General features: G+C 44.7%; 1 protein-coding gene across 2 annotated transcripts in view; it reads left to right on the top strand.

The window, feature by feature from the left end:
• The window catches only part of RPRD2 (regulation of nuclear pre-mRNA domain containing 2), a 338,434-nt gene that overhangs the window by 66,999 nt on the left and 258,795 nt on the right, over window positions 1-12,640 (top strand). For both annotated transcript variants that reach the window (XM_085638713.1, XM_085638714.1), the window contains one exon: window positions 9,067-9,196. In XM_085638713.1, coding sequence (XP_085494839.1) covers window positions 9,067-9,196 — 130 coding nt within the window. The remainder of the gene's footprint in view (window positions 1-9,066; window positions 9,197-12,640) is intronic.

Raw genomic sequence — 12,640 nt, 5'->3', positions numbered from 1 at the left:
GGGTGGCCACGCAGCTAAAGTGGCAAACTCCATTTCACCCGCTGTGACTAGAACTGGTTTAGTGTGACTCCTGATTTGCTCTGGACATACTGTTGATCCTATCTGGAGACTGACTACACCAGTACTAGCTGTAGGAAGACTAGGGTGACTTCTTGTTAGGACAAGTAGCACCTCCAGTTAAGTGTCCCAACTTCTTACAGTTGTGACACCTGACCTTTTAGAGGATCATAGTTCTTTCCCCTGTACCTCTTATTGGACTGGGAAGAGTTTTGGGACCCACCACCCCGTGCAGGTTTTTGGGGCCCTTTTGAAGACTCAGGTTTTTTTTATCTTTGGGATTCTTACCTCCTCTACCCTGGGTAGGTTTTGTAACCCCTTTCTTTTGGTCACCTCCAGTGGCTGTTTTTGTCACCCTTGTCTTCACCCAGTGGTCTGCCTTCTTTCCCAATTATTTGGGAGAAATTAGACCTAGGTCTACCAAATGCTGATGTAACTTTTCATTAGTACTTTTACCTAAAATATGTTCTTTCATAAACAAATTGTAAAGTCCATTGAAGTCATGCACATTATCTCCAGTTAACCAACCATCTGGCGTCTTAACTGAGTAGTCAACTGAGTCAATCCAGGACTGAGTTTAGGTTTTTTGAGCCCCCTTAATCTAATTATATATTCCTCAGTTATGAGTCCAAAGCCTTCCATCAGAGTACTCGTCATGGGGTCAGGAGTCTGTCCCTGCAGTTTCCATTGAACAGTTCCCATAAGAGTGCCCCCCCCCCCCCCCCCCCCCCCCCCATTGTGACTTCTTCACTTTTCTCATTTCACAGGCCCTCTCAAAGGCTGTGAACCATTTTGTGAGATTATTACCCTCTCCATATTTAGGGACAATCCCTTTGGGGATTTTAGGATCATAAGATTGCTCTTTTTCCATATTTAGTAAGTTGCTGCCACCATTGTAGGGAGCTAAGCCCATCTCTGCTCTGTTTAGCCAGGAGTCTGGTCTCTAGATCCAATCTTTTGGTCAACCTTGCTAAAAGGCTGTCCTCCTCATTGAGGCTGTCCTTAATCTCCACAGTAGTACCTGAACAACCTTTGTGTGTTCTAGGTACTGAGAGCTACACTCTTTGAGTCAGGGCCACTGGGGCCCTTTTCTCCCTCTGAAGTGGGGGGAGGGGGTTGGTAGTTATCCTCTTCCACCTCCCTCTTCTTCACCTGAGAGGTCTTCACCATTCTCAGGATTGTCCTTGGAATACCCTGCCAACAGCTCCTGGAGCTTTTGTTTGGAGGGATGGGACCCAATGATTATATTTTTAAGGTTGCCTAGAGCCCGTAACTCCCTAAATTCTAAGTGGAGATAAGAGGTGAGGTTGCGCTCCTCCACCTGATTCTCTGTCATTGTGGTTATCTATAATAACAGCTGGGTTCTTGTTAAGAGACGTTGTTAAAATAAACTTCTAACCCCTCTTACCCCTATGTTTGTCTCGAGGAACTCCTGGATCCAGTTTTTCATATGCATCGGATATCGTACAAGAGCGCTCTTTCGAAACTCTAGGACGAGATTTCTCCACTGGAACCCAGTCCCTTTATGTTTAAGATGAGTGGGTTGTGATCCGACATGAATCGCGGGGCTGTATCAATAGTACACTCCCGAATCAGAGATGACAAAACCAGAAAATAATCCAACCTTGCGAGACAGAGGTGCGGGGCTGAATAATATGTATACCCTGGATGATTTGGTTTTAAATTAACCCACGCATCGCTAAGCCCATGAGTGCGCATTACGTTTTATCAAGGCGTGATACACTTTTTGCTTCCTGCCTGTATATATTTCCACTGATTGATAGCGCTCCAATTGCTGGGTAAACGAATATTGAAATCACCACAGATGGTAACTGGGAGAGGCCAGTGGACTAATTCTCCTGAGATCCAATTTATTACCCCGGGATCATCGGCATTGCTTCTGTAAATGGAATATAGAGTAAAAGAAAAATCGGCATGTAAACAGCATTCTGCTATGACCCATCTTCCAAGAGGGTCAGATTTCACCCATGTAGCTTTCAGTGGATAATTCTTTTGAACCAAGATCCTTACACCTTTTAACCCGTGCTCCTTGATGTTGCCCCCCCCCCCCCCCCCCCCCGAGTACTCTATACCCAAATGAGTTCCAAAGATCTCTCTGCGATCCCACTATTTGGGTTTCCTGGAGGCTAACAGTGTCAGCCCCTAGCAAATGTAGCCCTTGTGCCACCGTCTGCCTCTTCTGAGCGTCATTCAAACCACAGATGTCCACTGATCTGATTCTCAGGTTAGTTATCTTATTCATATTAATGCCTGACCATATTTACCAAGATTAAACAAAATGTGGTTTACATATGAAATGCAGTTAGAATAAGTCTGGGATCAGTCGAGAGCAGCCCCACCCATCTGGGTATAAAATACATTGTTATCTTGTTTATTTACAATGCATAGAAAATTATTTTTCCTTCTCCAACCCACACAAAAGTGTGTATGTATGTGTGTGTATATATATATATATATATGTGTGTGTGTGTATGTGTATATATATATATATGTGTGTGTGTGTGTGTATATATATATACTGAAAAAACCATAGGTTTCAGGGACGTTCTAGTTAGCTGGATATTTCACTCTTACAAAACCATAGAAATTCGGCCGTTAAAGTTAGTTCAGCCAACTATAACTCGCGCACCCGCAATGCACTGCTCATGACGTCGCATATTGCATCATTCATGACCTGGTCAGTGACATCACTGATGACATCTCAAATGACATCACTGATGACATCATCCAGTGACTGTGTGTTTCTGTAAAGTTTAAATATCTTTTTTATATATATATATATATATATATATATATATATATATATTCCACGATGTATTGAAGAATGAGTGGGTGTATAAGTGTCTGGATGGAGGATTTAGTAGGTGCGTGACTGACTATAAGTGAGTGATTAAATGTGTCTTACTGAATGCATGGTTTAGTGACTAAACTGTGTGAATGTCTGTACCTGTCTGCTGTGCAAACTGCTGCATGGGTTGGTCAGTAGCTACATGAGTGTCTATATAGGTTATTGATTGGATGTCTGAGTATTATTTTGGGAGTTTGAGTGTGGGTGGGTGGGAGGTGTGTGACTCTGTGCATAGATGAGTGAGTGGTTGATTCACTGGGTGTATGGGTTCAAGAGTGCATGTGGAAACAGCTGTATGGGTGCGTGAGTGTGTGTATGGTGTGTTGGTGAGTGGATGGATGTCTCAGTGGTACATGTCCAAGTAACTACATGTAAAAGGCAGTGTATGTGAGTTGAAGTATATAAATGACTACATGATAGTCGGTGATTGTGAGACTGGCTGTATGGAGGAGTGTGTACTTGTATCACTGATTATATAAGAGAGTAAGTATGCGTTAATATCTGTATGAATAAGTGAAGTGGTGTGTGTATAATTGTATAGGTGAGTAAATTGGAGTGTGATTGATTCCTAGCATGACTGACAAGGTGTGTGAGTATCTGTAGAGGTGTATGAGTGCATATGATAGTGTTGTATTGATGAGTGACTGCACGTATGAGTGATTGTATGGATGAATGAGTGGATGTGTGTGTAGACCTAGGATTCAGTGAGTGCGTATGTAGTAACTGGTATTGGTGTGTCAATTTAGAAAATGGTAGTCTGTATTTTACAGTGTGTGTATCAAAGGTTATATTAGAGTGTGAGGAGTTTTTTCAGTGAATTTCTAAGGTTTTTAAATGTTCATTTCTAACTATGACATCCCTTTTAATTCCCCTTGCATCCTGAAGGTCCCTGGTGGCCAAGTAGCCCACCAAGTACATTCAGTAAGCGCCACAGACCTGCGTTTCAGAGAGGTGTTCTGAACCCAACTCAAAACGCGCCACAGGGTGCGTTTGCACACTGGTCACATCAGGCTCCGCCCCGTCCCTGCACCACAGGGCTGTGTTGCAGAGAGGTGCTCCGAGCCCACGCCCCTTTTTACACCACTCTGCAAACGTGGCTTCTGGCATACTGCTGCTCAGAGGATGAAGTCCACTTGTGTCTTGAGGTCCTCATGACATGAGGACCTCATCCCCCCACCAGCAGTGCACCAGAAGCTGCGTTTGCAGAGTGATGTAAAAAGGGGCGTGGCCTCGGAGCACCTCTCTGCAACACAGCCCTGTGGTGCAGGGACGGGGCGGAGCCTGATGTGACCAGTGTGCAAACGCACCCTGTGGCGCGTTTTGAGTTGGGTGATTAAGTCTCCTTGAATCCTGAGGGCCAACTGGCACACCAGCTACCTCCAGTAAGCACCACAGAGCTGCATTGCAGAGTGGTATAACAAGAGGGCGTGGCCTAGGACCACCACTCTGCAACACAGCTCCCTGGCGCTTACTAGAGGTACCTGGTGGGCTAGTTGGCCCCCAGGGACCCCCAGTATTGAAGGGGTATTAATTCCCCAATTTAAAACGCGCTACAGGGCGCGTTTGCAGTGTGTTGCTGGGAGGGGGTGGGGCCTCCGGCACGATGCCGGTCTTTCTTGATTTTTTGTTTTTTCTTTTAGATGGGGGGGGGGGGGGCTTCATTTTCCTTTTTTTTGGGCGTTGGGGACCCCATCCCCCAGGGCCTGACCCCTTTTTTTAAAATAAAAATGGGAAGGGGGCCGCATGGGGTCCCCCTCCCGTGGCCAATTCCGGCCCTGGGGACCCCATCCCCCCCCAGGGCATGGCCACATTTAATTTTGTAACAAGGGGGGCTTCGGGTTTCCCTGCTCTCGCCTTCAAAATCCAAAGCAATTTTGTTATGACAGGGCGGGAGCCGCAAGTCTCCCGCCCTGCCATAGCAAACAGCAGTGACCCGGGGGTGGGCATCCCGGGACACTGCAGGAACCGGCCCTTGGGGGTTGGCGGTCCCCAGGGCCATTGTTGGCTCCCTTCGTGAAAATAGCCCCGGGAAGGTGGAGGTCCCCGGAGCTATTTCCCCCCCACCCCCCGTTTAATTTTTTTTTTTTTTAAATAAGACCCGGGGGTGGCCGTCCGTGGGGGGGGGGGGGAGGCTGTTTGCTCCGCGAATATTTCAGAAAAGCTCTGGGAGTGGCGATCTGCAGGGCTTGGGGCCCTTGAAGGCCCTCCCACAAATTAAACCAGCCGGGGGAGGGCCTGCCGATTTGCTACTGTCCATAACGCCAATAGAGCCCTCTGCACCAGGGTCAGGATTTTTTTTTTTTTTTTCACCTTTGTTTTACTGTTTTCTTGTGACTCTGTTCTACCGATGGCTGCCAACACTTCCTGGTTTGGAGTGTTGGCAGACCATCACAGTAAAGCTCGTGCTCGGGAGGGGTCGCGACTCCACCGCGTCCCTAGACATCGAAACTTTTTTTCCTTTTTCAAATTTCTCGGGAACTGCTGAACTGATTTACACCATTTAACAAAAAGGGCTCTTTATCTTTATCAAATAAAGTGCTCACTGACTATTCCCCTTTCTGGCCTCGACTTCCCCCAAGGAACTCCTCTGCCTTAATCTCTGATCGAAAGATGCGAGAAGACCCATTCAAGTTAACCTCAAGAGGCTGCAGCTGGGCTATAGGCGCCAGAGACTGGGGCAAGCAAGGTCGTAGGATTCATATTGTTATTTAAGGGGGCCGGGGGAGGGCCTGCCGATTTGCTACAGTCCATAACGCCAATAGAGCCCTCTGCACCAGGGTCAGGATTTTCTTTTATATGTTCGCCCAGTGGTGGTAAATTAAAGTTCCCTTTTTCCGTTACCAGTGAGTCACCAAACTCTCCCCCTTTGGGCTAGGCAGTGTTCCAGGGGGTGTTAAAACCATCAGCAAATGATGTCACACACTCAAAGACTAAACTCAGATCAATTTTGTTTGTATAAAAATATTAAGTTATTGTATTTCTAGAACCAAGCCTAGCCTGCAACAGGTTAGAGAAATAAATGCTTGCAAAATCTTATGCAGTGTTTCACAGTTGAATGCAAGTTCAAATGCAATTGATTGAAATGCAGGTAAGTTAAAATGTCGGAATTACTTTTCAGATTACTTTTTAAGTTACTTTTTCTACTCCGTGTGATATACCTAGATATCATACTGGGACGTTTCCTAGAGAAAAGGTAAGTAAAATCAGTTTTGCACAGTTGTAGTTTTTCTAGTTTTCATTCAAATCAACTCCACACTTAAAACGTTTGTCAAGGGAAAACAGTTAACTTCATTTCTCTCCATAGGAATACATTATCGTTTAACAAGTAAAGTGCTCTGTTGGAACGAGGGTTCCCCAGGGTCACGGATGCACTCTCATCAGCACTAGGGCTGCCGGGTGCAGAGTGCTGAGGCCCAATGTTATCCAACGGGGGATAGGGGTCTTCCAGTTGGTGGTTGCTCATGAGCAGGCCACACGGTTTTGGGCGCAAAGCTCGTGGTGTTAGGCTCAGGTCATAGGCAGATCAGAGTTGGCACCCTAAGTACACCCGCAGCGGCGGCTGGGTGCTGTTTTGGTGTTGGGTGCCCTGTTGATTTCAGTGGGCATTCTCTGGTTTCAAAAAAAGAGTGCAGGCTCGGGATGGAGATCTTCTGGAGGTGACCAACGGTTTGAAAGGTAAGTTGAGATGCTGGGACGCTGTCGCTTGAGCCACCCAAGGCTTTGGGACTTCGGGTGCAGGGGTGTCTTTTGACGTCAGGTGTTTTTACCAGCTCTGGTCGCGGTTGGGGGTGATCCTCCAGAAAGAGGCTGTAGGCTTCACTGGGAGATTCGAGGCAGGTCAGAGATCACCAGATTTCGGGTCAGGATCCCCGGGGAGACCACCTCGTGGTGTTGGGCCACTCAAACTCGGGTCGTGGGTGTCTGGTGCAGACTCGTCGATTTGTCCAGATCTAGAGGCTGTGGGTGAACAAATCCAGCGTTCACGGGAGACCGTCTTTTCTGTGGAAGGCAGGGCGCAGGTCCTTGAGGTTGCTGGCTACAGGACACACCTGGATTTCGCTTCTGCAGGTTCGAGGTGGGGACAGGCTGGTATGACTGGGGCCATGTCAGTGGGCTTCATCCTTCTCTTGGCTTCAGCACGGCTCTTTGGTCCTTCTTCTTTTCATCTTGGTCGGTTCTTGTTGAAGGAGGCAAGATTCGGGGGTGCCCCTAAATACTAGATTTAGGGGCGTTACAGGTAGGTAATGGTGGGGACCAATGGGTCCCTTCCTTGGGGTGGGTACACCCTCCTATTAGGCCACCCTCCAGTGGGAGGGGGGGGGGGCATATGCCTCACTCTGGTTGGCTAGGTCCCCCATCTGAAATATGGTGGAGTCTGAGCGTTGTGCTTCACCTCTCCTCCACCACCCCTCAGGTTGGCAAAGGTGGGCACACCTCCCTTCCTCACTTAGTTTTCCCGCCTATTCTCCCACCCAAAGTGGGGGTCAGAACCGATGGGAGCTAGTTGCTGAAAGCAGCAAAAGGTATGGGGAAGCTCACAAAGGTGTTAAGCCTTTGAAGCTTCCTCTTCATGGACCCTGCCCATCCTGGGGAATGAGGCTTGGCACCTTGTCCCAGGATGTCCATTGTTTCAGACCCCCGAGAGCAGCAGGCTCTCGACCTAGGGGTCCAGAAACCTGTCTGGTGGTGGCAGCTGGTGAGCAGCCACTCAGCCTGAACACTAGTGTTAGGTCGTTTTTCAGAGGGCATCTCTAAGATGCCCTCTGTGCATTTTCCATTAAGTCCTACACTGGCATCAGTGCGAGTATAATGTGCTGAGAAGCTTGATACTAAACTTCCCAGTTTACAGTAAAGCCATTATGGTGCTGTGGAGTTCGTAATGACAAGCTCCCAGCACCATATACTCTTAATGGCATTACTGCACTTACAATGTCTAAGTATTGGCTTAGACAATGTAGGGGTGCAGGGTTCATGCACCTGTACCCTCACCACTGGTATAGTGCACCCACCTAGAGGAGTTGCTGGTGTATTTGTCCATAGGAATCTCACCTCCATGTGATAAAGTAAGCACACCTGTATAGTGCGAAGTAAATAAATACAAATCCATCCACTTGATGATCAGAGGGAACTCATCATAGACTGTATCACTGTATCCCAACATGTAGTCGAGATGTTGTTCGTGGGTCAAAATAACTATAACTGGTGCATTTCTGTGGTTTTTGTTTTTAGCTTAGAATCTTACATTTAAATTGACATTTTCACCAAACTAGAACGTCATTTAAACGTTCTTTTCTATGAATTCTTTTTTGGGGGGGAAAACAGATTTTATTGGTCAAAATAGCACATATTATGCAGACCTCTGAATCCCAGAGACAACTGCTGCATAAGAGACGCACAACAAAAACAATGACTTTGACCGTTTTACATAATGAAAAGCAGGAGAATATGAAAGGAGATACAAATAGAATCAATTGCTTCAACCAACCGTCGGATTGGCAACCTGGGATCTGATTATCCACAGAATGGTTCCATGTGGTCCAATATAGGCCGTCATGACCACACATTAAACAACATGTCCAAAAGGTGAAGTTAAATAAGCTATCTGAGTCTTGATATGTAAGTCCATCAGCAGCAGTTTAACTCCCTATAGACTTTAACATGCTTGGTTGGATTTGAGAGTAGTGCTTCTTATAGTAGTCACTATTTTAAAATAACGTAAGTCATTGTTTAGGAGGCTTTGACCGTGGTTTTTTCCCTACTGTGACTGACGCCGTGTACCAAAGTTTGCAATCGTTCCTGAGAGAGATCTCTGCAGGGCTGCCTTTTTTCATATGTTTCCCAGAGCCTTTTTTATTTCATTTCAACAATAAATCCGTAATCTATGCTTTGTGATTCAGAGAATTGGTTTTCTTGTGTCCTGTACTCTAGGTTAACAAGTTAGATTTGCTACTGATTCCGTACTTATCTTGACCTTTTTATGGGTTTTTTCCCATTTAATTGATTTAGTATGTGATACATTCTTACAGAAAGCTGAGAGAAATGTGATAAATTGAGTGGGTGGCTGATTTATTGTGCCCAATTCTTGTCAAGCCAAATCTTATTAACCATATTTATATCTGGTTTATTCTTGTTGCTTACAGCTGGTATTCCCCATCGACTGAACCTCTTCTACTTGGCAAATGATGTCATACAGAACTGCAAACGTAAAAACGCAATTGTTTATCGAGAGTCTTTTGCAGAGGTTCTTCCGGAAGCTGTGACTCTTGTAAAGTAAGAGAAGCATTTCTGATGCATGTTCAAAGTCGCACAAATATAATGGGTGGTGGAGCTCAACTGTGGGCGTAAATGATTGTCTTTATGAACACTGTCTGGAAAGTCTTTCTGTTTATGTAAATTGTGCAGAACGGATTAAGGCAGCAGCTCCATATTTAACCCTTTATTTGTATATTTCAATTGGAATGGGTATTGTCTCCATGTGCAGAGCTTGTAGCAAGAAGCTTTACACTTTAAAAAACTTGATTCAGCATTGGCCAGTAAAATCTGAGAGAACAAGTAATAGCTTAATACTTTTCAAAGATAGACAATATAGCCAGCTGACCTAATCACCCTAGAAAGGCCGCTGTTTTGTAGTCCAAATAAGGCATTTTGCATTCATAAGTGACAGTAGAGGCTTGATAGATGAAGATTGTAAATTATTCTAAATTTGACAGATGGCATATATAAAAGAAGTAGTGTTGGTTTTTAATGAAGTCTAAATGTTAGTCATTGATGTACGTTTCTTCAACCATACTTCTGAGTTGTGTGTTCCATGTTTCTCAAATGAACATTGCCAATACACCATCTCTTGATGTTACTCAGTTTATTGCTGGATATCAAAATTGCTGATTTCTTTGTGTTGCCTACCAACTTGTTAGTTGTTAGGTTCCACAAAAGCCCTCTGAATGCTAATGACTGTATGATCTAAAATAATGGTCGTATCTGCATGATCAGTCTGAAAGCAAACTCGCCTAACCTAGGTAAACAATTTCCTTCATCAGACAAATCAGCAGTATATGAAATAAATGTAGTGTGTTTGAGTGCTCTATTTATCTTGATCATCCTCGAGACGTGGCCCTTGTCGGCCAATTGAACTTAAACCCAGATGTTCCAATGTAGTGTATGTGTGGCACTTAATGGGGAAGGAATCCCAATCGTGACTTTTTAGACCAGCAATGGATGTGGATTCCCCTGGAGGGGTCACAGAAATGTGCCAAAATGCAGCAACATTTTGTTTTTTGGGGGAAAAATGACCTGCAAATGAAAACGTCTGGGTTTTCCCCTGCAAATGTTATAAAAAAAAGGGTTTGTGGGGCTGAAATCACCATTTCCCCAGCTTTTAGGGAATGACAGACTTTTGACAGAAAAGCAACATTTCTTTACATAGTTTTGGCATTTTTCTGGGACATAGTCTATTTTTGCTATTTTTTGTGCTTTCAACCGCCTTCCAGTTAATGGTAGAAATGGGTGTGAATGTAATAATGGATCCTGGAAAGCTATACATTTTAGAAAAGTAGACCAAATTCTGAATTCATCAAGGGGTCATTTGTGTAGATCCATCAAGGTTTCTTTCTAGAAAGTAACAGTTAAATATAGGAAAAATTGAATATTAGTTGAAAAAAACAGCCTTTTGTGTCAACGTTTTCACCTGTAACTTATTCTAATTATGACAGCTGTTTGAAAGCAATATACCGTTACATCCGCTGGACCTTGCTGGTTGTAGGGATATATGGGACTTGTAGGTTGACCAAGAAACCGACGAACCCAGAGTCAAAAACTGAGCCGCAATTTGCAATGGTTTTTTTTATTATGTTCCGGGTATATATCAATTATTGTGGGAAAATATATTCATGGGAAAATCGGTATGAAAGACACCTATGTATTTCTAAAATGGGAACAAATTATAGATTTTAGAAACAGTACATATTTGAACATTTTCGAAATTGGGAATACTCATACTAGCATGAGAATTATCGGTAATTTTTCAAAACGACTTCTTTTTTACACAATGTTTTTCATTTGGAAGGCAGAAATGCATCAAAAGTCAATAGGTAATAACAGTTGCTTTACAGAACTGAATTACCCTAAGTCTCCCGATAAAAATGGTACCTCACTTATGTGGGTAGGCATAGTGCCCATTACAGGAAATGGCTGAAAGCACAACATGAAAACCAAAGGAAATGATGGACTGAGTGTTGAACATTGCAAGCACTCACCCCCAGTCAACTGATCTGGGTTTAATCCATCACCGTTCTTTAGCCCACTCTGCCACCCCAGTTCAGACATGGCCATATGCAAATCAGTCTGACCCTGTGCCTCATGGGAACAGTCCCTACGTTTGGGGCCCTTGCCAGTCGCGGATACTTGGGTCTCCCACACGAGTGAGGCATCATTTTTATCGGGAGACCTGGAGGAACGCTGGGTGGTGGGAAATTTGCGTGAGCCCGGTGATGCCACATCTTTCCCAGACCAAAAAGTGTGAAAAAGGTGATTTTTAGCTGGAAAAAAAAAAAATGAGATTTGCAGGGGATTCTGGGTAAGGAAACGTTGGGGGATCCACACAAGCCATACCTCCCTGGAAGCCCCCGGGTGTCTAGTTTTCAGAAATGTGTGGGTTTGGTAGGTTTCCCAAGATGCCCGCCGAGTACGGCTCGAAAAAACCAGGTGAACCCCCCCTCCCTTTGCATAACCAAATCGTTTTGACACAATTAGTTATTTTTTTCTGCAGCGTGAGAGTTTTGGCACAATATTGCATGGAAAAGGAGACAGACATTTTTAAGTTTGCAGGACATTGTGGATAAGATAACTTGTTGGAATTCACAAGAGAGACATCACCATGTACTCCTATGGGGTAACAACAATATCTACAGTTGGTAGGTTATTCTTAGATGGAATGTACACCTTGACAGAGAGGCTAGAAAGACAAAGATTCCTGCACATCCATCTATTCATCAAACACACACACATACAGGTTGGAATTGGCTCAAGGGCAAGTGATGGTTCAGTATATAAAATGTTATTAACAAGATATTTCACAAAAATGAAATGCACTGTCAATTAAATGGGCTAAAAACCTAACCAGTGGCTCGTGAGCTGTAAAGCCACGGCAAGGCACCAACCGCTTTACAGGCCATTCACACACCTTTCATACATGATACACACAAGACCATTCACACCACCAGGCACAAAACCAACACATCACAACATTCACAAAAAGGGACAAGGTACACCCTGCTTCAGAAAGACGAGACAAATATTACTGCACAGCCATCTAATCCTAAAGCACACACATACTGGTTGGATTTGGCACGAGGGTGAGTAATGGTTCAGTATATACAATTGTATTAGCAAGTGATTTCACAAAAATGAAATGCACTGTTAATAATTGAAAGGACGAGAAACTGAACCATTGACTCGCAGCTCGTGAGCTGTAAAGCCACGACAAGGCACCAACCTCTTTACAGGCCATTCATACACCTTTCATACGTGTGACACATACAAAACATTCACGCCGCCAGCCGCGGGCCCATCGCATTACAACATTCACACCAGCAGACAGCGCCATTCAAGGGCCCATCACTTCCACACGCCCACATTCCTGACACAGCAACTACACAAACTGATGGATTGTGTGGAGTGGCGCTCAGCTAGCAGTGTGTGTAGTGACCAGCAGCAAGT

Source organism: Triturus cristatus, chromosome 12 (assembly GCF_964204655.1).
Source record: "Triturus cristatus chromosome 12, aTriCri1.1, whole genome shotgun sequence".
NCBI lineage: Eukaryota > Metazoa > Chordata > Amphibia > Caudata > Salamandridae > Triturus > Triturus cristatus.
The sequence above is the reverse complement of the archived record's forward strand: the minus strand, read 5'-3'. Positions and strand labels throughout refer to the sequence as shown.